This window comes from Neopelma chrysocephalum, unplaced genomic scaffold (assembly GCF_003984885.1).
Source record: "Neopelma chrysocephalum unplaced genomic scaffold, ASM398488v2 Primary Assembly neopelma1_81, whole genome shotgun sequence".
Classification (NCBI taxonomy): domain Eukaryota; kingdom Metazoa; phylum Chordata; class Aves; order Passeriformes; family Pipridae; genus Neopelma; species Neopelma chrysocephalum.
In genome coordinates this window covers 1,074,476-1,100,518 of record NW_020897743.1, presented here as the reverse complement: position 1 = coordinate 1,100,518, position 26,043 = coordinate 1,074,476, and the positions used below count along the sequence as shown (strand labels likewise).

The 26,043-nt window shown below is 38.7% G+C and overlaps 1 protein-coding gene across 5 annotated transcripts in view; it reads right to left on the bottom strand.

The window, feature by feature from the left end:
• DACH2 (dachshund family transcription factor 2) overlaps positions 1–26,043 on the bottom strand; it is a 249,301-nt gene that overhangs the window by 83,651 nt on the left and 139,607 nt on the right. For all 5 annotated transcript variants that reach the window (XM_027690399.1, XM_027690400.1, XM_027690403.1 and 2 more), the window contains exon 3: positions 2,469–2,600. In XM_027690399.1, the coding sequence (XP_027546200.1) occupies positions 2,469–2,600 (132 nt within the window). The remainder of the gene's footprint in view (positions 1–2,468; positions 2,601–26,043) is intronic.

Genomic DNA, 26,043 nt, shown 5'->3' with positions numbered 1-26,043 from the left:
AATCTAGATGCAGAGTCATGTTGCAGCCATTACAGAAGCTATTAAACACAACCTCAAATCAAAGAAACTGTAGGTCTCTCTCCTAAAATAAAATGTTTTTCTCACTTATGAGGCTTCTGACTCCTTTGCTCTGTTCCTTTTTACCTCTTCTTGGTAAAAAAAATTTCAAAATTCAATTTTCTTTCTCATTTCACATCCCCATTTTGTTTTTAATAGCCATTTAAACTGTAAGTCTAGAGCAAAACAAACAGTTGGTGAAGGTTTCATGCACACAGAATTATCCTGGTGTTCCCTTCACAGCGGATCAAAGTTACAACGTGTGCATGAACTTCTAAACGAAATTCCCACTCTCTTCATGCCCCACCTCAGACCCCCAGGGGTTTTCTGCAGTGAATATTTGATAATTCCTTAGTTATTTTCAGTGGTGAAATGTATAGTCAATCTTTACATCCCTTTCATGTTGGTTTTCCTTTTTGCCACATCCTGCTGTACCTGCTTAAAGCAAATCTTTAAAATATGACCCTCCAACCCACACATTACCAAAATGAGCCTAACGCTGGCACTGAGGATACTAAAAAGAGGGAAAAGTATGATTTTTAGTATGATTAGCATTATTTCTTTCTGATAAGGATTTCTTTCTCTGTCTGCAAAGCAACACTGATACTTGAGCCAGCAAATTTGCTCTTGGCAATTTTACTGAATTAGGGAATGAAAAGGGGAAAGAATTGAGAAAAGTTCTTTACATAACTGCTCCCATACCCTTGTCCTTGGGCCCTCTGCAGCTTCATGAAAATCAGTGAGAATTTCTCCAAATATTTAAACCAGTATTGAGCTGGTTGTAGAACTCACTGAATTGCTAAAAAGCACAGAGAGCTCCCCAGTAACATGTACACCCCTTGATCACTGTCCAAAGGATGGTAGGAGAGCTCCTCAAAAAAATTCTCAATACCTAAAATAATCACATTAATGTAGATTCTCCCCACATGAAGGGCACAAATTTTGTTGTATCAGGTAACACACAAACACACGAACACTGAGATCAGCAAACTTTTGTACAGCAGCTTTTAAATCCCTAATACCAATCCTACATGTTTTAGTGTGAAGCTTCCTTGCTCTTCCGTAGGAATTCTATCTGCAGTCCTATTTCATGGCACTCAGTGAAAATTCAGAATTCATTCTGAACTACATACAAGAGTATGTATATATAGAGTCACATAAGCTAAATATGCTTTTTCAGTGCTTTTTTTCTGAATTCAATATGCACTAATTGATCAGGGTCTGAGAGGGGAATAAGAAATACATATCCTGCAGAACACAAAGCTGGGGAAAGGTTTAATGCATGAGGTAGAAGCCAGATTTCTTCAATACAGATGAGTACACAAAATTAGCAAAAGGCAATACCACTTTTGGAAAGACTGCTTTGTGCATAATTTGTCATGAATTCAAAGTTATTCCTTTAGAAAATGAGTCTAAGACCTCCCAGCTGCTGCTTTATTGGTCTAATAAATTACCATTCTGATGGCACGATGGGTACACACTACACACCAGGCAGGCTCTGCCTTCGGAGACGCGGGAATGCCGACGGGAGAGCGGGATGTGACGGGGGATCACACAATGCCTCTTCCCTTCAATTGATAATGAAAACAAACCATGAATGGTAGTGTATCATAGCATCATCTGTGCCAAAAAAAAAGTGAGACCAAGGGAAACTGCCCTTACTGTAACAGGTATCAGAGACAAAAGGGAGCTGCCTTGTTCCAGGTTCTCTCACTATCCAAGTAAAAATCTCTTCTATTCACCTGAAGACTTCAGAATAAGCAAAGATTTCCTCTTCACAGGAGCCATTTCTGACTTCACCTTTGAACCCTGTTCCTGGGAGCTGGGACTTGGGGAACTTCATTCCAATTTACATTAATGCTTATATGGTACAGCCTAAATACGTGTTTGGTGTCAGGGCCTTCCCCCCAAGCAGACCCGGTCAGGCCACAGCAAAGGTTCATCACAACCCTCCTTCACAGCTGTGCTTTGCAAATATCCATCCAAGGAAAGAACAAAATGCAGGAAAGCCAGAAAGATGGTGATTTAGCACTCCCTACTTTACCTTTCTCCAGTGAACTGTGGAACTCAGTATGAATTACAACAACCTGACGCTTTGGAAACTTTCCAACGTTTACAGGAAAACTCTGGAAGTAACTCCACTATTGGCAATAGAGAAATCTTTTGTTACCACAAATATATTTAGGGGATAGTTTAAAACATCTGTACTCTAACATAATGAAAACAATCCTTCACCAATAGGAAGATATCTGTTAGGAGTGAAACTGGAGGAACACTGGACAAACGGGTGCAGGAATTTTGATTTGACACAGGCAGAGCAGAGCTTACAAAACAAAAGAGCACAAGAATTTGAGACAGATTTTTAATTCTGTTTCCCAAACACAAGCCCAGGTGTTCAGAGTATCCCTCACCTGCATTAGAATTGAGCTCTTCGTTCTCTGACTCGGTTCCATTCTGACTCCCACTTCCATGGAGGCTGTTCATTGCCATGAGTTTCATTTTCTGCAGCTTCATGGCCTCTGCCATGGCAGCCGCTGTCAGACCTGGAAAAGACAAATAAATGAAATGCAGTATCATACCATACACTGTGGCACTGAAAAGCCTGAATAAAACCTCTCCTTTCAGGAGGAAAAAGTCACATAAATTCACTGCACATTCTTAGTCCAGTTATGTAATGCTATCCTGAACACTGCCTTTATTTTAAAGTCAAGTTACTTCAATACACCATTCTAAGGACTTAAAAAAAAATTCTTTCATGTTTATATTTCTTTTTAACATAAAGAAATATTTATTTAATGGTATCCCTTTTGATTATACTTTTAAATATAATTTCCTGTCACTTTGATCACCTTGTCACTTTGATCACTTTCTGGTTGACTTAGTTAGCTGCTACAAAATTTCCACACACACAGGAAGATACAGTATTTCCTAATTTCAACAGTTCAAAGCCAATTAACATGGAGCAATCAATGCTGTACTATTACATTATACATCCAAATATTATTTTGTTTCTTTCACAAGTCTCTTGGTTTAGATTAACATTATTGTTACAGGAAAATATTACATTGAAAATGTGTAAAAAAATACAATATGGCTAAATACAAACTCAATCCCACCTTTAAGAGACCACTAAGATCAGAATTAAGGGAGGTTATTGTTAGAAGATTTTCAAGTGACTAAAAACTAAATTATTTCCTGTAGTAAACCAGAAGAAATAGAGCAGTATCAGGCTACAGGTCTCCGTAATTATCATAATTAGTTTTATTTAGGTTCCCAGTATCTTTTTTTTTCATAAGAGCAAAGTTTTTTATCATTTTGACTTGGTCAGTAAGTAAAAGACCCAATTTTCTTCCACACAGTATTAAATTGCTTTTACTCTGAGCAAGATGTGACTGAAAATCCCTCCTCTGAATTCATCTACCTCACAGGAAAATTCAGGGTATGCAACCCCTTAACCGAAAAGATCTCCACAGGTATAACTGTTTATTCATTCAGATATGGATTAATGAGTTTACTGGCTTCCTCCTGTATAGCATGGCATGGTTCCACAAAATCACTGAGCTGCATTCCCCAAAAACCCAGGAATTTCGTTTGTGTGCCCACAAAGATATCACACATCCAACCACGATGAAATAATCTGTTTCTGGGAAGTATTGCTTACTGACAGATTAGACACCAATGAAGGGGAACCCAAAATGTTCACATCCTATACAGCCACACATCCACAAATTAAAACAGTCTTCTAAAAGCAGCTGAATCTGACACTCAGATTAGATCTGCTGCTCCTTTAATGCGCTTCACAAAACTTAATTTCATTATTAATATACACTAAATACAAAAATGTGAGTCCAGAAAACTTCATCGATAATTTTGTCTTTTAGGTCCTTTAATCACTTGGTACAGAAGGCCACTGCACTGTAATAGTACTCACTTTTTATTTTAAAATATTTTTTTTTCTAACAGCCTGTAGAGTTCTGCAAATGCTACAGGTTTTTTATCCAGCAGATATAAAACGCCGATGTTTAAACTCCTGTTTTTACAAATTCTGACATCACTCACACTTAATCCATCCCAGAATAAATCTTCAATGATAAAACTCTTCACACAGTTTCCAGAGAAGATGAAATAGTCTATAAACTTCCACTTTTTTTCCTAGGGAAAGGAAGTGGGATTGCTCTCTGAGTGAATTTCACATGATTTTCAGGAAGTTCAAAAAAACCAAGAATCAGACCAACTCTTCTGAGGAATTTACTGCCTTCAGGATTTTCAGGCACCTGCCTGCTTTTCTGGCCTTTTCATCCGACCAATTCCAAGTTATATATAACCATCACTAAAACATTTTCAGAACTTGTACCCACCCACAGCAACCTCTTTTTACTTTATATTTCTAATCTATTTACAAAAAAAATCATATTCCTTTTGATGGTTATAAAAATATAGGTCTGAGCAGGGAGTTCTTTATTATACCTTTATATCACTTCCATGAACTCAGGTATGTATCGAGGAACCAATATCCCAGTAAGGATTTTCATCAGGGCCAGTATTTATACAGGTTCTTGGTATGGACTATAAGTCATAAAATTTCATTAGTTTAATTACACAAAATAGTAAAGAAACTATTCATAAGGAGACAGACGGGGAATATAAATTCATACCTTCAGTAAAATGTTCAGAGAAAAGACGAGAAAAAAATTATACAGGGCACTGAATTTAAAAAAGGGGAAAAAAAACAAAAACAAAAACAAAACCCCAACAACAACAGCACAAAAATCCCCAAAAACCTTCTGAACAGTTGTACAGAAGCGTAACAAAGGCAGAAAGGGTACCAAGGAACAAACAGAAAATAATAAACACAGTCCCAAAACCACCACGCTGCCGCCTGCAGAAATTAAAGGTAATTATTGTCAGGCGTTTCTGAGCTCCCTAACCAGACACAGCTGCCATAAGGACACCAGCCAAAACACAGTGATGGATCAGAAAACTGTGCTGTGCCATCTGCCACACCAAAGTCACTCCACTTCAGCATTAAAAGTTTAAAGAGTAAAGCACGGTCCTAGTGCGGAGAGCACTGAAGATCCTGCACAGCCTTGAAGCAGACCCAGCCAAGATTATCCCTAGCTCAGTGCCAGCAAAGTCTTCATGGCCTCACTCACCACTCCCCAGTCTGTAGAACTTCTTACTTGAACTCTGATAGCAGTAGAAGCCCCAAAATGTGACTGTATGAGGCACTGTAATAACAACGCACTAATTCTTCAGCATTTCTGAAGGATAATAAAATTGAGGCTAAAGGAAATGGCTTCAGCAGTAAGGGGGTGCCACTGATTGAAATGATGGAAGAAAAGTGCAGCAAATTGCCCATTGGCACAGTCTTCAATTAAGGTACTGCCGTGGCTAACGTTACTGAAGCTATTATTTAATTTAACTATTAATAAAACTCCCTTCTTTAATTGACTCAGCTCAGGCTAGCTGTAGCAAAGAGGGCTATTCTTCAACTGACTTATCTAAGGACCGACAAAGAACTGAAGAATCATTTCTATCCTCTCAGATGAATCATTATCAGCAGCAGGATCTCACTGAGAGCACCTCACTTTGAAAAATGTCCTGGAAAACTGTTGTAACGTATACATCTATCCCTCTACTTCCCTCCAAAATGAAAGGATCCCTAGGAAAACCGACATGCTGGATCACATACTTCAAAGCTCCCATTTTTCCCTCTCTATTTACACTTGAAATTTTCCTTCCTTCAGTTATCTTTTGCCAGCTGTGATCAATCACTGAATGCCCAGGAAATAAACTGCGGCCCATCTGATATCAAACACGTACAGCCTTTAAATGCAACAACAACACAGGAAGAGTCTCAGCACAGCTGAAATGGTTTCTCTGCAGAACTGCCACCAGTAGCCCAGAACCCCCCAGCTGCCTTGGCTGGAAGGCAGCAGCTCCTTGGAGAGCTGGTGGGATCTCTGAGAGGGACACGGCCGCACCCACGCCGAAATCTGGGAGCAGCGTTCAGGGTCAGCTCCCTGCACATGAATCTTGATTACAATTGCATAACAGCTTGTGGTGGTCAGGTACACCTGCACCACCCTGCATATGGCAGAACAACCAGCTGCCATTAGTAACCTTCTTCCTATGACTTTGGTCAGGACACTGTGTACTCTGCCTCTGACGAGTCTGCAGAACTCTGCTGCACAACACACCAGTTCAGCCCCCAAACAACCCCTCAAGGACACACAAACCAGCACACTTCAGGCACAGGCTGCACCGAAGCAAAATTCTGCAATTGTATTCTGAGCCACAGTTAAAACAGGCCTAAGAACCAAACAGTTCTCAAACAAGGGAGCTGGATGCAAATGAGGGCCACACTCAGCTGACTCAACACGGCAATGGCATTGCTCTGGGGAGAACTCAGGGCTTATGGGGTGCTGGAGATGGAACAGATCCGAATGTTCTGTGAGGCTTTGGCTGCTCCTGGACCCACTGAGCACATCCTCTGCTCCTACAGCCACGGCCCCTGTGGTACCTGACAGGGTACCACCACCAGAGAGGCTTCTCCATCCCTTGTCTGCATCCTATTAAAGCCACTGGTTAATTGTTTACTCAGACATCCTCTACACAGACAGACAGACTACTGAAGGTTATTCCTCTGGGAAGTCTCAAGAACTATTTCAACAGAAGCAGCATTTTTACTGCATGGCCCAAAGATCACACCAACTCCAGGCCATTTGCAATGTCCCCCTCAAGGCCAGGCCCCCGCAGGGCAGTGCTGAACCAGGTTACAAGTGCATCTTGCCCCCAGCAACATCACAATTTACTCATTAGCAAATACCTTCCTGGAGACATAAAAAACCAAAACTCAAATCCATTCCTACACTGAGGTACCTACAGTGTCTTGCATGCAAGTGAACCCTCCACATTTAACTAATATCCGGCCATTGAAAATTAGATTTTGATGGTGAATACAAGGACTCTGAGCTTTTTTAGGTGACCCTGAGTATCTGCTAATCTCATACTCTTGCTACAGCTATTTTTTCCAGTTTCCTGATTAGTCAGACTGTGCCCCTCCTTCATATTAGTTTGAAAGCTTTTCTGTCAAAACTGTGAACAAGTAAATTAACTAAAGGAGAACTATGAGTAATCAAATCTTGAGGTTTGCAATTAATTAAATGAAATGGTGAGTCAGTGAACTGAAAAATGGTTTTATATTAAAACAAAACATTTAATTAAATTAACAGTCAACACTTTGCAATTAATAATATTCAAAAGGAAAAATGAAACCCAGTTTAGCCCTGCCATATTATTTCAGTTTAACAGCCAAGCATTGTGCATCAGCTTGTTTGTTATTTGCATTCAAAGCTGCCATGGGTCAAGCACGATATGCTAAAACAGCAACGATGAAATATGTGATAGTATGAAATGTTAGTATGAGAGACCATATTGCAAACAGTGGAAACAATCCTGAAACATCCAACAAATCAGGCTTTGGAAGGCTGGAAAGGACGTGCTCACTTTAATAAAATTAATAAAAGAAAATACATATAATGTACATTTTCAGAATGTCTATGACAATTTACTTATTAATTTAAAAAATCAAGTTAGAAAGTGAAGGCTTTCTGTAGCTGAAACGAATCATCCTTGTTTAGTGATAAACAGGGAGGTAAATCCCAGCTACTACACCAAGGACAGTGAAACCAACTTCTTGAATAAGAACAGTAAAATGCCCCAAGTGTTAGAGCAGCCTGGAGACAGGTCCAAACTAATTTGTCTTATTATTGCAGATTCTTTTCAGGTTTGTAAACTGGCTCAACTGGAAATATAGGAAAGTTTTAGCTCTAGTGCATGTTATGTTTCCAGTGGCTTTTCAAAGATACCTCCTGCCACTGAGGACTGGTCACAATAATCCATCCAGGTGAATCATCTGAGAGATCCAGGGAAGGAACTCAGTAAGGGACTGGAGGGGATGGTGCTCAGCTTTATCATGAGCATCACCCCAGGCCCCGGGAGGACACTTCTGAGCCCAGGCTGAAATCCTTCTGACACCCATTTGACATTGCCAAGATGAAATACAGTCAATGGCCAAGAAATGTATCACAACAGTGGAGCTTCTTTCATCTATTCTTACACCTCAGCCAGTTGTCCTGATATTACAACCATATTTTAAAAATATGGTCTTGCCTGTTTTGCAACAGGGAAACATCCCAAAAAACATTAAGAATTTATTTTTAGAGTAGAAAATCTGGCAGTATTTATACAGTATTTATCATGCTACATGATCAAAGCAAAAGAGAAAATAAAGACCCCTTGCTTAATGTGGACAGGGCTTGGAGCAACCTGGTCTGGTGGAAGGTGTCCCTGCCCATGGCAGACGTTGGAACAATGGTCTTTCAGGTCCCTTTCAACCAAATCATTCTGGGATTCTCTAAATATGTTCAGTTAATGAAAGTTGAGAGACTCCTGAAGATCCTTACCAAAACATTTCAGATGAGTTAAACATTTTGAGTGGTCTAAAATTATACCACCTTAAAATGTCCAAAAAAAAAAAAATACCATGTGGCAAAAGAATCCTGCTGAGGGAAGAAAAAATGCAAACAAATATTATGCATATTTGTCAGGAATTGTGAGGAATTAATCCTCCACAGAGAAGCTGCAGTCAGCTCGAAACCGTCGCAGTGTTTTCTTGAGAGACTTGATTCTCTGCCTTTGTGCAGTCCCTGAATATTCCCTACATAACTTCCCCTTCTGCAGCAGATAGATAGGGACAGACCCACAGACAGGTCTCTTCATCACACAACCCTGTTTCCCCCACAGGTCAACTGATGCTCTGTCACCAGCCAGGCAGTGATGCTGGGGAAAACAACAGTGATAATGTCATTTAAAGACTTCGGCAAATGCTCAAGGGATGAGAATTAGCTTTGCACAAATGTTCCTGAATTTCTCACGGCTTGAGTTTGCAATCCTGGTAATTTCTGTTTAACGTGGTGTGCTTGCTCACCTTATTTTAATTTTAAAATATGATTTCATGCAGAAATTCACATGAACATAAACAAGATTAAAACTTCTAAACATCAAAACATCCCTGCCACTCTGTGGAATATTCCACAGAAGCAACAGGTTGTCACTCTCTTATTTCGCACATATTTAGACAGTAGCAAAAGTCCTGATACTTACAAATCTGGGTGTTCACTTCACACATGGGGAGAGTTTGCTTTCCAGATGCTTTCATCCCATGTCTGCCTCTATTATTTAGGCTTCTCACACCAGTTAAAACCTCTGTCCTAATCTTATCCTCCCTAACATCCATCTGAGAGACTGGAAACATTTTTAACATGAACATCTTCCATCAAGTCCTTGTACCTGAGATATTTCATATCCTCCACCCACACGAGATGATGACCAAAGAGCTGCCAGATTTCTTGTCTAGACCCAAGGGGCTCACAGTTCGAAATAAAGAAATTTTAATCCCAGATTTGTGTCTAAATATGTAAGATGAGCACTCACATTCAAGCTGATATGCATATTTTATTGCTGACTTCCTCCCCAAAAAGGCAGCCTTCTGTCAAACAAAACTGCAGCTTCCCCTATCGGAGGGACACAGAAAAACCAGAACTACCAAAAGCACTGAGAGAGTTACATTACTTTTTTTGCCTTCATTCTTCCAGTGTGTCTCCTGAGAATTGATTAATTTTGTGACATTTTCTGCTCTTTTTTACAATCCATGCCATGAACATGATTTGTCACAGCTTTAATGCGTAATACTTTTAGTAGCACTACTGTGACCTTTACCTTCTTCTGTATATTTGATTGACTGACCACCCCACTTTTGATCTACAGGTTTCAGGAGATGGAAGCACGAGAGACACATGCAGCAGCCATTGAATTATCGTGGAAAAAATCACAATCACTTTATAACTTGGATGTTCTCTGGTGCATATCTGATGCAATTTTAGTCATGCCATTGAAAATTTTCAACATAAAATGTAAACTTATAATATGGGTTGTATTTAAACAGTGTTTTCCTACATCAAAAGAGTGACAAATTCATTCATTAGGACTCTGATTCCAGTAAGGATAAGAAAAGTTAAACTAATGCTCATAATCATCCAAACTCTCAAACTATCCACTTTCATAATGCTGTCACAGACTAAAGATTGCAATTCTCTGAGATAAGGACCTGAAAAATTAAAAACTAAACCAGAAATATGTTAAATTACCTGAGGCCAACATATAAAATAAATTCCATTTAGAGGAAAAAAAATATTAACTCCAAAGTGCTAAATATTCAGAAGCCACAGGGGAAGAATACAGTGGTGAAATCATCAGCATTTGCTTCTGATTGCAGGACTTTGTTATCCTTGGATTAGAATATGCTTGGATTCCCGGGAACCTAAAATTATGTTATCAATATATTAAACTTAATACTCCTTGTGTTCACCACAGACATTCTATAACTTCACTATAATCACAGAAGTCTGCCATGGTGCGTGTGCTGCCACCTGAAATTAGAATTAGCTGTTGTTATTTTTTTCTCCATGCTTATTCCTTTCCCATTAAATCAATTTTGGAGATTTAAAGCACTTGTCTGTAACTGGTAACGAAGGGGTGACTGTAGAAGTTTCTGGAGGTGCTTTCAGCTAAGTATGAAAAGGTCTGAAAGCTTATCTGGAGTTGGCACAAATCTCTCGAGTTTGTAAAATTAATTGGGCTGGAAGGTCTCCTGAGAATAAGGATATCTTTGGGAGTGATTTCAAGCTACTTCCTACTTGTGACTGGAAAACACCATACAAATATTTGTTTTGTAAAAGATGGCACAGCTCAGCTACATCCCAGCTGTCTCAAACCACAATTTTAAAATGGTGTATTTCAAGGACTTTAAGTGAATACTGAGTTCCATAAATTCATCATGCTACAGTTTTTCAGATGAAACCAAAATTATTTAGAATAGACCATCACCCAGGGTGGCAATCAGAGCTACCTCAGATGACAAAATTACAGCCAATCTCTATTTACACAACTTGTAGAATCATTCCCTCCATGGTATTTCTTCCACATCAGCAATTTTTCTGCCAGAATAGAAAGTGAATGCTGTGATCACACAGCTACCACTGCCCTGGGTACCTAAGGCTGACAAATCTGTGGCCACTTCAAAAAACCCACAAAAATATTAGGCTTATTTGAAGCACAACAACCTAAGCAATGAAAAGAGGGAGCCCAGGCACTCCTCTCAAAATGGCATTTAATTAACACAACCTCAAAAGACTCAAGTTTGAAAGCTGCCTCGCTTAGGAACAGAAATTCCTGGAATATTCTTCTGAGACTTATAACCACTTTCCAATTCTGGCTGTTGAATTAAAGCAAAATATTAGTGCTTTCAGATCATTTGAAATACCACAACTTACACACAGTGAAAAATATTTGGGGATGGTATTAGGGGTTCTCCAGCTTTAAGCAGAACCTACCACATTTGAATTATCATCAAGCTGATAAAAGATGTGGAACGTAGTGCAGAAACATGACTTTAATTTTCTTGGAACAGCTGATTCCCAAATGAATATTCCTTTAATTATTCAATGTAAAATAAAGTAATACTAGGGGGAGCAAGGATTAGACTTTGGGCCTCTTCCTCTTCAAATGAGGACTCTACCTACTGCTACTGGATGGACTCTTGGTACACTTCTGGCATAACGAGATGTCTTGAGTTTCTGTTTTGTTTTTCAATTAAGAGAGTGGAAAACCACATTCATCCAAACCAGCTACAGCCTGATGCTTCACACAGTCCTCAGGAATGTAGCTTTTGCTACCAAGCCCCTTTCACCAGAGTTGGTTGTTCTAAGGATTCTGTGGTGAGCTGGCACTCACGGCGTGTCGTGGCACATCAATGCCATGTAGTTCATTTTGAGAAGGAAACGAGATATTTTAGGTAAGTTCATTTCTATTTCAGCAGGGATTGGACAGCAATCTGAGAGCCATACCTCAGGAAGGACAAGCTTTCATGTAACTCTCCCACTTCCACAGCAAATTTCCGAGGCTGGAGCAGCCCCGTCCTTGGGGCAGAGCTGAGCTGGTGCTTTGGGCACCTCTGTGAGTAGGTGATGGATATGTGAATTTCCAGCACTGTAAAGGGAAAATGAGGAGGCAGCCCAGGGGCTGGAGAAACCAGATTTAACTTGGAGCTACGTGTACACCACAGGTAAGGAAACACAACGAGCCCGTCTTCCTCTGGGGCACAAATTAATGACTATTGATCACACGGCCAGAGTGTGGGGACCACAAGCACAGGAGGGGGTACCTTAACTTTCATTTTTTGCCTCTGATTGTTCTGATCTCTCTTTTTAAGTTGCTTTCATATAGTTTTGTTGAAGCTTATTCATGCACATTTACTCACCCAAATAACAGGGGAGACAAGTAATTTAGTCCCAATAGGTTGATATCGCCTTTGTTTATGAAGTTATGCCAGAATAGCTATTTCCATTTTACGCTATGCAAGGCAAAGAACATTTTTCAAAGCTGAGACACTGACTGGAAGCTTATTTTCTTGTTCCAGGTGGTGAATAAAAATAACACGTAGAAGATGAACTACACCATTTTTAAAATCTTAAAGGATGTGTCTCTACTCATTGGTCAAGCTGAATTAACTTGCAGTCTCCAAGCCAAATGCAGGCTCAAGGAGGAGAGGAATAATTTAGTCACTGAATTGAAACACTGAGTAATCTAAAATTATGCATATATTCTTTTTGCCCTTGCAAATCTTTACAGATAAACTCTACTGGTCCTCACTCCCGCGTTTGCATCAGTAGAGCAGTTTCATTTCTTCTAGAACTATGGCAACAAACATTTTTAGCTCAGGTTTTGTGCAATTATTTCAGTAGTCAAAGTATGCTCAGATTTTAAAATAGATTCTCAAGATTTCTGAAATGGAAATTAATTAAATGCACTTTAAAAATAAAACTATATTTAATACAAATGATGTCCAAGATGTACTGAAATCTTTTTATCCAATTCAGAAAAATACTGCAGGTTTCTATTCATCTTGCTTTTCCAGAATTCTACATTATATAACTAACCCCTTGCAAGCATTGTAATTATTATACCCTTCAGTCCTCAACCATTTCTCAAATTAATACTGTACTTTTTGCAGCTATCTTTTTAGAGCTGAGAGGTTTAATTCTACTTTCCCACACTGATAGGTTGAGTATTATATATTATTATAAACTTATCTAGGCAATATTCCAATGCATTCCCAGTAAGCATTTAGCTCTGGGTTTAGAAGAAACCTCTGTCAATTTAAAGTTTATTAAAAACACAAATTCTGCTTCTTCTATAGATATTTCTTTCAAATAAATCTTTTCAGTATTTATCTACTATATCCTTTAACTGACATTTCCCTAACAGTAGCACTACACTGATAAGACTAGGTTTAATAACTAGTACTTGACCAGTTCACAATGTTAAATATAAATCTTAACTGTAATTTTATTCCTCTGTATATTTTTAGGCCTACTCACTTCAGTCAGGCTGAAAAGTGGGTGTGAGACAGGCTCCCCTAATGTGAAGGAACTTACAGATGACCAAGAAATGTATTTATGTGCTATTCAGAAAATAAATTTGTCCTTATTTCTTTCAAAAATCCACCAAACTGCTCATACTGGAGAAGAAAATTAACCTTTTTACTGATTAATCATTAGGCAGCTTTGACTGTTGAAGAGAAAATTGTATTACAAATGAACAGCTACCTGTTATCAAATTACAAGGCATTTTCATCAAAGGACCCAAAAATGCAGCACATTGACCAGTGAACGTGTTTCCACTGACCTGGGGGAGATTTTTCCAGTTAACAGCTTCTGAAGAATGCTTCCTTTTGATTCTTGTCTCTGACACAAAAATGATTGTCCCATTTAGCCCCTGCTCTATCACATACATCAGAGAATCCTATTTACTCACATGCTATTGGAACATTAAAATACAATAGTGTGATTGTCTCTGGGAGAAAATTTTAAAGATTGACTTCTTTCTTTTTTTTTTCTTTTTTTTTGAAAGGGAGTAAGATCAAAAGCAAACTTTAATAGATGTTTGACTAAGGTCACACTCCTAGGAAATGGAACACTGAAGATGAAAGAGAACAAATAGATTTGGTTTTTGATCTCAGTCAAATGCATTTGGCATTGTTTAGCTTTTATAAAATACTTCGACTTTAGGCCATATCATGATTAAAATGAATTGGTTGAAGTCCTGAGGTTTAAATAGTTTGGTAAGACTTTAACATATACCAACATTTGGAAAAACATCTTAAGTATTTGGCCAGATTTTTTTCTTACTGGAATGAAGTCAGGTCGGGCCTAAATACTGTTGCTAATGCCAGATGAATATAAACAATTTCAAGAACACATCTTCCTAATCATAGGTAATTTTAAGAGTTACTATCCACTAGTGCTGTGAAATCAGGACCAATGGTGTTCCCAGCAAGAAACTTTAGGGAAGTGCAGAGCACTGAGAAAAGTCATTGGAATCACTCAAATAAAATGTGTCCCCAGCCCAGAGTGTGTCGGATCCCTTTACCAAATTATTTCACAGTTCTTGCAGATGTCCACATTTGTAAATTAAACAGTAGTAAGACAGGAATGGATTACAATCTACAAACTATTACTTTCCAATTTGTCAGCAATAATGGTGTTTGCTAACTGAAGACAACTTGCTTAATTAAGGGAAAAGATGAGATAACACTCATTAAAGCAACAGGCTGAAATCATTACTATTGTTACAAAAAATTAATTATCATTAGCCATCAGAAGCACTGCAAAAACCTATAAATCACTCCATAGGCTACAGTCAAACTTTCCAAAGGAGTTCCATGAGCTCAGCCTCCATGACAGAAATCAGTGATGGCAGGAAATGCCCCAACCCCAAGCTTCAAAAATGCCTTTTTAGAGTTTTGATGAAAATTAATGATTTACCCCACAAAATATATTGCAATAGAAAAGTTATGCAAACATTTGGCCTCAGAAACTCTACAGAAATGGTACACAAGGGAAGAAGTTCCTGCTCCTACTTTCAAATTACTGTATCACTGTATTATAGCAATGAGAAAGAACTGATAAAGAGCTGAGAATTTCCCAAGACACAAGGTCAGGTGTTCATCATCACTAAAGGAGACACAGCTGACCACAAGCCCTAAAGGTAACCCAGGGAAGGGAGAGGTGATTCCCATGTACTTCACTTCTCCCAATACCTTTCTCAAGGGCCACTTAAAACACAACACAAAGGAACAAGATGCCTCAGTCATTATTTGCTCTCCAACATTCAGCCACAAATTTAACCACACCAAGCAATAATTCACTCATTCCTTCTTTATACAGATTATTTCTTAAAAAGGGGAAATATCACAGGTTCCCCCCTCTTTTTATTAGAAGGACATGGCCTATTACACCTTTTTGTATTATTTATGACTTCCATGTACCACATTTCTGCTGCTGAGGCAATAAGTGTGATTTGCTGAACCCACCTGGACACTGAAGATCTGTGCAGACCAGAAAACCCAATAAGCTTAGATCTGACTCTCCCAGGTACAGAACACTTGCACCCAGCAATATTTTAGCTATGCCATTCTCAAATATTACAACTATGCACCTCCCTTTGTCCCCTAAACTTACCTGCAAGACCCTGCCATACATCACAAATAAACCTGCTTTGTTTCTCAGCACCTCAGTTCACTGCCACCAAAAAACTTACACCTGCAGCTAAACTGGAAACTTGTCACCCAACTTCAGATGCAAGTCAGTACTGATCTATGCTACTGCAAACCTGATGCTTAAAAATCCCTGCCTTAAACCAGAAGGATTAGTAATGGACAGAAAAATAATAAAAATCTAAGAAGGCAACTCATTTTTACACCAATACAGAAAAGCTATTTGGAAAAGTACTAAAACATCTTGTTTTCAAGGACAGAGAACACACACTGAGAATGGAAGCCACTGAAGCAAACTGGATATTTGCTTAAGAGCAAACAAGGGCATTTTAGAAAGAGGCTGCTTATCCACCCCACATGGAGGGGTTTTTAACATATATGCAATTAAAGCACTATATATAAAGAAAATACATATGCTATATATATATGCTTTCATTCTCAACAGTTTGTTGATCAACAAAGTGCAGCCAATGTGGGATTCAGTTTCTGTTTCTCCTATTAGTTATATTTCTCCAGGCACTGAAAACTTTCTATGTTTCTTGAAGCCATGAATGTTTTCACTGCTCTACTCTATTTTCACTTCTATACTCTTAAGACATTAAGCCCACAAAATGTCAATAAAAAATTTCCTTTGTTTCAGCAGCTGAATGTTTGCTATTCTCCATATCCCTTGTTTTTCTTGAAGGACACAAAAACTCATAGGATTAATTATACAGCACATTAGGCATCACCAAAGCAGGTCTTGGTCTCAGCCTTTTCCCTGTCCAGCAGCACAAATCTCCCTCTTCCTTTTTATACATTTCCCAGAGAAGGTTTATCTGCAGATTCAACTGTGGAATGTGTTGTTACTGGAATTTCCAAAGAAAGAAGCTCAAAAATCAGAAAGCTTCTTTATATGGAATATATAGAAATGTGTTCAATGACAGAAAAAAAAATTAGAATTAAACCAATTAGTAGAATACTATACAACTAATTTGGATGTGTGGTAAACAAAGTTATCCCTTGAGTCTTCCAACTGTTCTGCTGGTGGGCTCAAGTTTCAAAATACTGTGCCTCTTAAACAGGGAAATAAATAAATTCTTCATAATCTTCAATGTCTGGTTCTGTGCAAGAAAAGGAATTTATTAAAAAGCATGAGTGTATTTATGGATAAAAATAACTTCTAACAAATAAAACCCAGTAGAATATGAAGCAAAAATTAAGTAAAATAGTGCTTGATTAATTTGGTCCTTAGTAGGAATATAAAAGGACCAGCCTGTGGAGGATATCATAAGACTGATTTATATTATGAATACTGAACTATCGAGGTAGTTGCTTATATATCACGTTTTATAAGAGGCACCATGGGATCACACCATCTGGTATGGAGACATCAATAACTGCACCTTTTAAAAAATAACAGCCAGAGACCAAAAATGAGCACTGTGAGGTTTTCTTTTGTTTTCTTTGTAACTAGGGAAATTTTCCAAAGGAAAAACAGGAGCACAGAAAGGTGCAGCAGGACTAAAGGCCAGCCTTGGAGGGGCACAGGAGTCTTGGTGTTCCCACATCCCTGCACACACAGGCAAGGGCAGATGCAGAGTGTCTGTTCTGCTGGTTCATTTATGCTTCAGATGAACTGCTGGTCTTCCTAAAAGGTATTTGGTAACATCACAGACGAAAATACTTGATTAAAATACGTTACCTTTTTTTATCCAACAGCTGTGAAGTCCTTTGGGCTGAACAGTGACAAAGAGACAACACAGGTGCCAAGTCCATACGTAACTTCTGCTGTCACAAGCAAAACACTGACTTAAAGTCTAACAGTAAAACTACATAAGATCATAAGACTTTGGGTGTTGTGACTAGATGATCTTTAAGGTCCATTCCAACTCCTTAACATTCTGTGATTCCAAAAAAAGTGTAACCTGTAACCACTTTAACATGTGCCCCTCTTGTTATTTACTATAAACTATATTTAAGGTGCTCCAGGAAAAGCTCTTACCTTGTGAAAAAACTTGCCCTGAACAATTTTAACCAAGGGTAAAGAGACATATTCCTATGCACATACCAACAGAACTAGTTGTATCTGTACAGCTGTGACAGGTACCCAGATTTACTGAGACAGCATTAATTTACTTTAGTCCAGATGATTAAGTATTTTTGTTCTTGAGCAAAAACAGTTGTAAGTGCAGAAAACAAACTGTCTCCAGGAAATGAGTTATCTTCCCCTCCCTGAAAGAACTCATAATATGATGAGCATAACATCCCCAATGGTGAGATGAAATGGTGTTGTAAGCTGTAGAAATAACAAATCTATTATGAATAATTCCCACTAGAAGTCCTGGAAACTGGAAAACCTACGGCCTATTCTTACTTTATGTAGTGAAAATAGAAAATAGATCTGTACTACTGGATTTCCATTGGATTAACCCACAACTTCAGCTGCATTCACTCACAGGTGACTAACTGTTGTCTCACATTCTTGTCTTTTCTATTTGGCCAAAGTGAACAGAAGATGCAAAGATGTCTCCTGTCCCCTGACACATTAGGATTCATTATGGGGAAAAGGAAATGAGAACTATTTCATCTTCAAAGCACTTTCCTAAGACAATAACATCTAATAACAGTATTAAAGTCACATTACAGGTCTTTAATCTGTGCAATAATAATGCTGTCTAGTTCAATAAAAATACACATTAAAATAAATATTTTGGCTATCCACTTTTAGGAGTCTGCAAACAGTATTATTACAAGTTGAAGACACTTTGGAGAGTTCAAACTAAACTTTAAGAGCAGCACTGTTGCAGTTACAGCAACTTGCATCCTTTTCCTTTCTTACCCATGCTATCCTAGAGAGAAATGAAAACTATTTCATCAGGATTTCTTATGTTAATACTTTTAAAAAAGGAACAAACACACAATAGAAGTTGTCAAGTATCTTGAAACCAGTAACTGAGCAAATAAACACAATGAACCGGAGCTCAGGAATTCTGCACATCTCCTACAAACCTTATCTGCACAGGTAAGGCCATGCTCAGCTCACTCCTGAGATATTCCTCACCAAATTTTACTGGAATTCTAGGAGAGGGACCAACTCTATTACCAAAGTGTAACATGATAATTGCTGTTTAATCAGGAAAGCAACCTTTAAAGCCCAACCAGAGTGGCACAGGCTATTTGTCACCAAATCTGGCAGGGTTGGAGGAGATCCTCTGGATACACTGACACATTTCACGATACAATTTACTGGTGAATATATTTAAAAGTTAGTGAATAATGTTTATTGCTGTAAGAGCAGCCCTTTTAATTTGCTAAGGAGTTTGAAAAGGTATCATAACTTCTTGCTGGTTTACATTTACAAAATTGAGTGTCAGCTTCAAAGTTTTGGGAGCTCCAGCCGTGGAATGTGAACACATTCATCTGCAACAGTGCAGGCACAGCATTGGCCAATAAGATATTAGTTAATTAAGCTGTTTACCAAAAATAAGAAATAAAAAAAGCATATTTTTGCTGTTGGCTTCACAGAGAGTGCAATCAGCATTTTCAGACTGCAAAGTAGTCTTTCTTTGTGTTTGTTTTTGGCTGGCTGATGACATTCACTCGCCAATAATGTGTTAACTGCTTGCTCTTTTTTTCAGAAATGGCTAAATTGAAATAATTGAAAGGCTTCTAAATAATATTCCAGCACTCCCTTAATAGCACATGAAACACTTAGGAAATGGAATTCCCCTAATTTTGTTCCATAAGCTCTATGGCTCCTATTTACCCTTTTTTTTTCCCCACACAGCACCTCCACACAGAGGCAGATGACAAGGCAGATAATCCCAATTACACGTGATGGCAGATGAGGTGAGCTGGTACAAAGAACAATGTCTTTCACCTGAAATTTCTGCTCTCTGTCTTTCTTGGAGAGATCACTCCTGTTGGCCTGGACTGGTGCATTTGATGGATGGGTCAGCAGCGAGGGTCTGTATGAGCAAATGAGTAAGATGCACATCCCATCCCTCAAACCATAATGAAAATCTTTATGAGATTGGATTCATGCTTTGAGATGACCTAAGAATATGTTCCTGGTTTTTTACATATCACAATTTAGTTATCCAGTGACAGGATGAAGATGAGCCAGCACCAGGCACTCCTGAAAGCTGGGAAAGTAACTCACGCTGGGGTGCTCTACTTTAAGCAGATATTTCATACTAAATTACTTTTAAAACCTCCATAAAACAGCAGTAAGACAAACTTTTCTCATCATACATGTCCCAGTAATCTTTCTGAAGCAACACAACTGCTGACAAAAAAGCTGAAGATGGAGTTTTTTCTGAATTGCCAGAAGTTGCTCAGTCGTATCTTTTTTTTTTAATTAGCACGTAATGAGACCACAGAACTAATCTGCAAGTAATATCTGTATAGATAGGAGAGTAAAAGACAATATTATTTATGCTTTATACCTGCACACATACTCACACCTCTGTGCTGCCAGAACTGACCATATTTACTGCAGGTGGGATCTTCTTTCTTTAAACTTCACTCCTGCAAACTTGCTATTAACTACAAATTGTAGCTATAGTTAGTACAATACTGAAAAGTTCCCTTCACACCTTGGGAAAAGGATCAAGGTAGGTCTCGAAAACATCTGTTGTTAAAGCTGTTAGAGAAGTCCCCCCCCAAAAAAGTAGTTTGTTAACACCAAAAAAACTATTTCAAAAGTTCTCGTTGAGTTTTTCACAGAAGATTAATACCTCTAAAAGCTGCTGGCTGAAGATTTAGTGACATGAAGTAAAAATTATTCAGGAAAACCATTCACTTTCTTTGCTCAACCCACGTTGAGTTTGCTCAAGCTTGTGTTTCCTCAGCAAGGCCATTAACTGACAGAAATGATATTTAGCAGGTAGAGATTCATTCCTTCATTCTCTCTCTTTCATGATGGAAAAAGATTGAATTTTTCTTTCAATTATTAAAAGCCAAGAATAATGACATCTGAGAGAAGGTGAAAAAGTACAACAAAAATATATATCAACTGTTACGGTCTGGACAATGAAATACAAAAATATGAAGAAGAATATCCACAATCAGCACATAATTTATTGATCGCCCTTTCTCAAATGAAGGGCCATCAGCTAGTTTAAAAGTAAAATTACATACTAAAATAACAGCAGAGAGAGATAAAAATTATGAGGGTCATGCAAGGGGAAAAAGATGTATTTTCAGCAAAGATTTTTAAATGAGATGGAGAGTCAATGAGGCAGAGAAATACAGGAAAGCCCTTCCATGCCAGAAAGAATTGCAGAAAAGCAGGTTCTTTTAGCATTAGTGGTGAAATGTTGAGTGGCAGCATGGGAAAGAATGCAAGAAAAAAGCAAAGTAGACACTCCTGAAATAAACTGCCCTAATTCTGCTTTTTAGAATGTATATTAATTACATTAGCATAATGGAAGTTGTCTGAAAGGCCAGACAAAGTGGGGAGAAGAAAATAAATGGCTTGCTAAAAGTGTGCTAACAAGTTATAGGGACCTTAAACCAAGTTTAAATTGTATAGAAGTCATGGATTGGATCACTTTGCTCTCTCCTGAGCACACAGCTCTGAAATCCTCCTTCCCAAATCCCAATCCCTGCCAGACTCCACAACAACTTTTGCTCCCCACACCACTAATGTCATTTCTGTTTCTGTGTCAGGGACCTGCACTTTCCCGGGCACTGGGGACATCTGCCACCAGCTCAGTGCAGTCGGGGTCGAGGGAGGGAAAAGGCAACAGGTGAAAGAAAAATGGCAAGTGCTTGACCACGGAGATAAAGTTCAATGGATTTGCAGCAATAAGCAGAAAGTTTAACATAAACTGGGAAAAAAAAGGTCAATTTTTAACAGCACAAATAAATAAACGCCGGGACGATTTAATGGGTGTGGGGTGCGTTCTCCATCTGTGAGCTGGACTGGATGTGCTCCTCAGATCCAGTTCAGCTGGAAGCTTCTCACAGGAAGAGCCTGGTGAAATTCCATAGCCCAGATAACACAGGAGGCCTGTACACATTACCTGACTTTACTGTTTACTCATGTGCAACCCAAGAGCCATCCAGGTCCACAGGCTGCCACTTGCACAGCGAATTTACCCCGCTGAGTGTAAAATTCCTTGTGGGACAGTCAGAATCATTGCAGGTGGTGAGCTTTCAGAATATGGCACGGTTTTGTTTATGTGCAGTGTGGATGTAAACAGATTGTTTGCACTCAATAATTAGGTACACACTCATTTTGGTTTCTTAACGTGAAATTTTAACTTTTTAAGAAAAATTATTCTAATGGTCTATTTGTTTAGTTGCACATGGCCTCTGCAAAGGTATCTGTTCTTTAGAAACACACATTTAAAACAAACTGGTTAAAACCTGTGCCCCGGTGGCCAGGGTTTTTCCACATTTTTATATATATATTAACAAGTTTAACTGTGCCTCATATGGAAATCAAGTTGTGTCCTTGAGGTTATTTTTATGCAAACTGAGTGAGACTGTGATACTGGGGGTGAGTAACCAGCTGAAGGGAGTTTATCTTCGTGTCCAGCGCGGATCCCCTGGGATGTGCCCACCAGCACCTCCCGTGCTCCGTGGGCTGCAGGAGCCACAGTTCCCCCTGACCCAGCAGGTGCTGCCTCTCTGTGTGCTGCCAAGGCACGTTAGGATGATGCAGAACAGGATTTGTGTTGTTAAAACACAGCATAATGACACCGGCGCTGTCACCTCTCACGTACTGACACGGTGCACCCCTGCACGGCCTCGCCTGGCTCAGCATTGTGGAGAAGGAGAGCCCACCTTCGCAGAGGATGAGCCACCACAGCAGCTCTTTGGTGCCAGTTTATTATAATCCACTCACACGTAAACCACAGCACTGCTGAGGGGGGCACAGAACTCCCTGGACCATCTCCACACAAGGGACATGGGAGAAGCCTCCTCATCCAACTCTCCAGCCCGAGACACACAAGGCAAGACCCCGAGTCTCTCCTGCAGCCTCAGCCCTCCCCAACTGCATCCTACACACTCTATTTAAAATCCTAAATACTAAACAAGAATTTAATCTGCGAGAGGACCATCCTCTTGCAGAATATTCTATTAATTTATATATAACTTTCCACAACAACCTTGCAGATGTATTTGAAGGACAGGCAATGCGAATACCAAACTGAATAGTTTTTAAGTGTTTCCTAAATGGTCTTCCTCTGAATTATGAAATACAATTAAAAAAATACAATTTATTCAATTATGGAATCACATTTAAATCCAAGACTTTCTCTGGCCATTAGAACACCTCGGTCCAAGCTACACTGCAGAGCAGTGTATAATTTCAGGCATAATTTCAGGTTGATGCTAATTCAGCTGAAGCTGCTCTTAGCCTGCCCTGGCCCTGCTGTGACCACCGTGATGGCAATGGGAGGCCCAGCACTGCATTAGCAGGGTGTGAGCAGCTGATGAGCTGTGCTGATTCATTTCCAGGGATATCTAGTCGGAAATGATTGGGTTTCAATCCTTGACCTACAGAATTTTAAGCATCACTTCACTCATATTAGAGATTCTGTACATAGACAAAATACAAATTATGGATGACCATTTCAGCAGGAAAGAAAGTCCTTTACAGTCAAGATTATTTATTTTGCTGAAGATTTGTTTAAAAAAATCCTTCCTAAGCTTAAACTTGGTAGACCTGATTGTTGCTAAGTACGCTGAAGTGGGCGTGGGTAGCATAGTTTAAGGGTTGGTATAGTCATTCAAACTAAAAATCAGTATTGAAAGTAGGCAAAATTAAGAGTATTATAAATAAGGAAGAATAACATTTATAAGAAAAAAAACTCCTGCCTTGTCTAATCAGCACTAACAGAAAAACTAGAGCATGCAAGTATCTCACACATGCTAAAAGTACTAGTTCAGTTCTAAATACCTGTCTGCCTCTGCACTAACCCCAGAAAACTCAAATTGCTTGTGGAACTTGTGGAACAGAACACCAGATCTGTAATTGAACTATCACTGGAGTCACTGTCTTCATCTTTGTCGCCAGCTCCGACACCTTCATGGTGACACAAGAGCACAAGCCTAGACCTTTGTTTTGGCTTTTCAAAGTCAGTCTTCAATATTTATCCTTCCTCTGCTTAGAATAATTAAAATAGCCCCACAATTTTAACTTTGTATGTATTTGTTAGCAATGGTTATGCCACGGAGCACATCCCAGCAGGCATTTATTTTCTTTTCCCAGAAGGAAGTTACTCAAGTACATCAATACTGTAAACAAATGTTTTAGGTGACAGCAGAAAATCAAAACCACTCGCCCCTGGTTAATAACCAACAGGTTAAAATTATGCCACGCATTTTATATTTCAAGTATGAGCACTCATATGATAAAATAGATCATTTAATTTCATGTAGTTAAGTTAAATTGTGATTACAGTGTACTGACTTGTCCTTATCCTTACTATGACATCCCTAAATCGGTGACAATGGAAAAGTGCTAAGAACACATCATGTAAGCTGACCAGGGAGGCCACCCAAGAGTCAGAAACCAAAGTAAAAAAACCTGGCAATACTTAAATATTAAGTTCGAGTTCCCTAGTGAGAGATGCCATGATTGTTCAAGAGCAAATCAAAATAATTCTCAGAAATATCATCCTGGGATCAAAGAAGAAAAGTTACAATAAAATATATTTCTCATGTCTTTGTACAGATGAATGTGTATGCATATATACATATATATATGTACAGATGAATGTGTATGCACAGATATAAATATATATATATATATATGAATGTATAAATCTGATCCTTGATTTTAATTCCACAAAAAGAGAAATGGAAGGAAAACAGATTTCAACACAGCTGAGGTCAAAAGAGCCACACAGCATTTATGATCCCAGCATGATATTTTAGCTCATGAGATCCAAAAGTCTGTTTCACTTGTGTTACAGAGAAAATACTAACAAAATACTAACAAAGTACTAAACAGTGCACCCACACTGGCTCACCCAACAGTGGAATTACACCCAGACCTGTTTGCTCCCTGTACCCCACGGTCTCCTCAGTGCATTAATCAGACAGACCTTCACGCAGCAGAACATCCTGGGTTAGGAAAGGCACACCTGGGTAGCAGGATGAGGGACAGCAACTGGAATTGCTTCTTCCTGTGGAAGTTGTACCTCCAGCCCCTCCAGCTTTATACGTGACTTTTGCATTTTCAAGATTCCATGTTACATCTTTAATTGTGGGCATTTAGCAGACTGCCTTTTATTATTAAGATACTGCTGACTTTTATTGTCAATGTGGCCACAGGACAAGGCTAATAATTACCAGCACCAGAAGCAGCTTGTGGTTTTATATTACATTGAGGTAAATTACACTGGAATTAGAGTGGATTACTTTTATCAAATGGGGAATAAGCTGTTAATTAACTCCCCGCTGTAGCAATCTTTTTCTGAGCTTGCAACTGTTATTAGCTCTAGATTAAACTGTTGAATTAATTTCCCACTTACTTACTATTTCAAGAGTTTTTAATTTACCTGGCAGCAGTTTTAATGGGAAATTGTATTAGTGAGCATAAATTGTTTTTGGGGAAGGGTAAACAGTTTGTGATAATGTTTATTAAGTCGTTTTGTTTGAGCAAAAATATAATTGCAGTTTTAATTAGTGCATGGTTGTTGGAGTATTAGGTTTGAGATCCCATTATGGCATTCTGAGAAAACAATTGCCCAGGTAATCCCAGCATTTATGAGGGACAGTAAAGGGAAAAGCTGTGTCAACACTGCTCCATGTACACCCCAATACATGGGTGTGAACACACAAGAAAAGCATGGTTAGGAAAGGGATAGGTGGTTACTCTGCTCCCCCTGCTTGCCAAGTCCCCTCTATTATCCCCAGTGTAATATAATATCTAATATTAGATAATATATTCTATATAATACATAATATATATTATATATAACACAATATTATACAATATATAATACTATTTATATTCTCTATAATATATTATGGATATTATATATATTATCTATTATATAATAAAACTAGATATGGAGGACACAATTCAGCTTAGAAGTGACCTGGCAAAAATAAGTTACCTGTGTCAACCAGCAGCCCAATCTCCAGGTGTTGAACTGCAGCAACTCACTGGCTGCAAGGCTGAAAAAAGCACTTGCTGATAATAGTTCTGGCTGAAGAACCATGATGTAGAAATAGATACAGGCATTAGCAACTCCATTACAGCCATAAACACAGAGCCCAATTAACATTTGTGCTTTGGGTTTGTTTCCCTCCATCAGCACTTTTTTCCTCTACTGCGTTCGAGGTGTGGTCAATGTTAG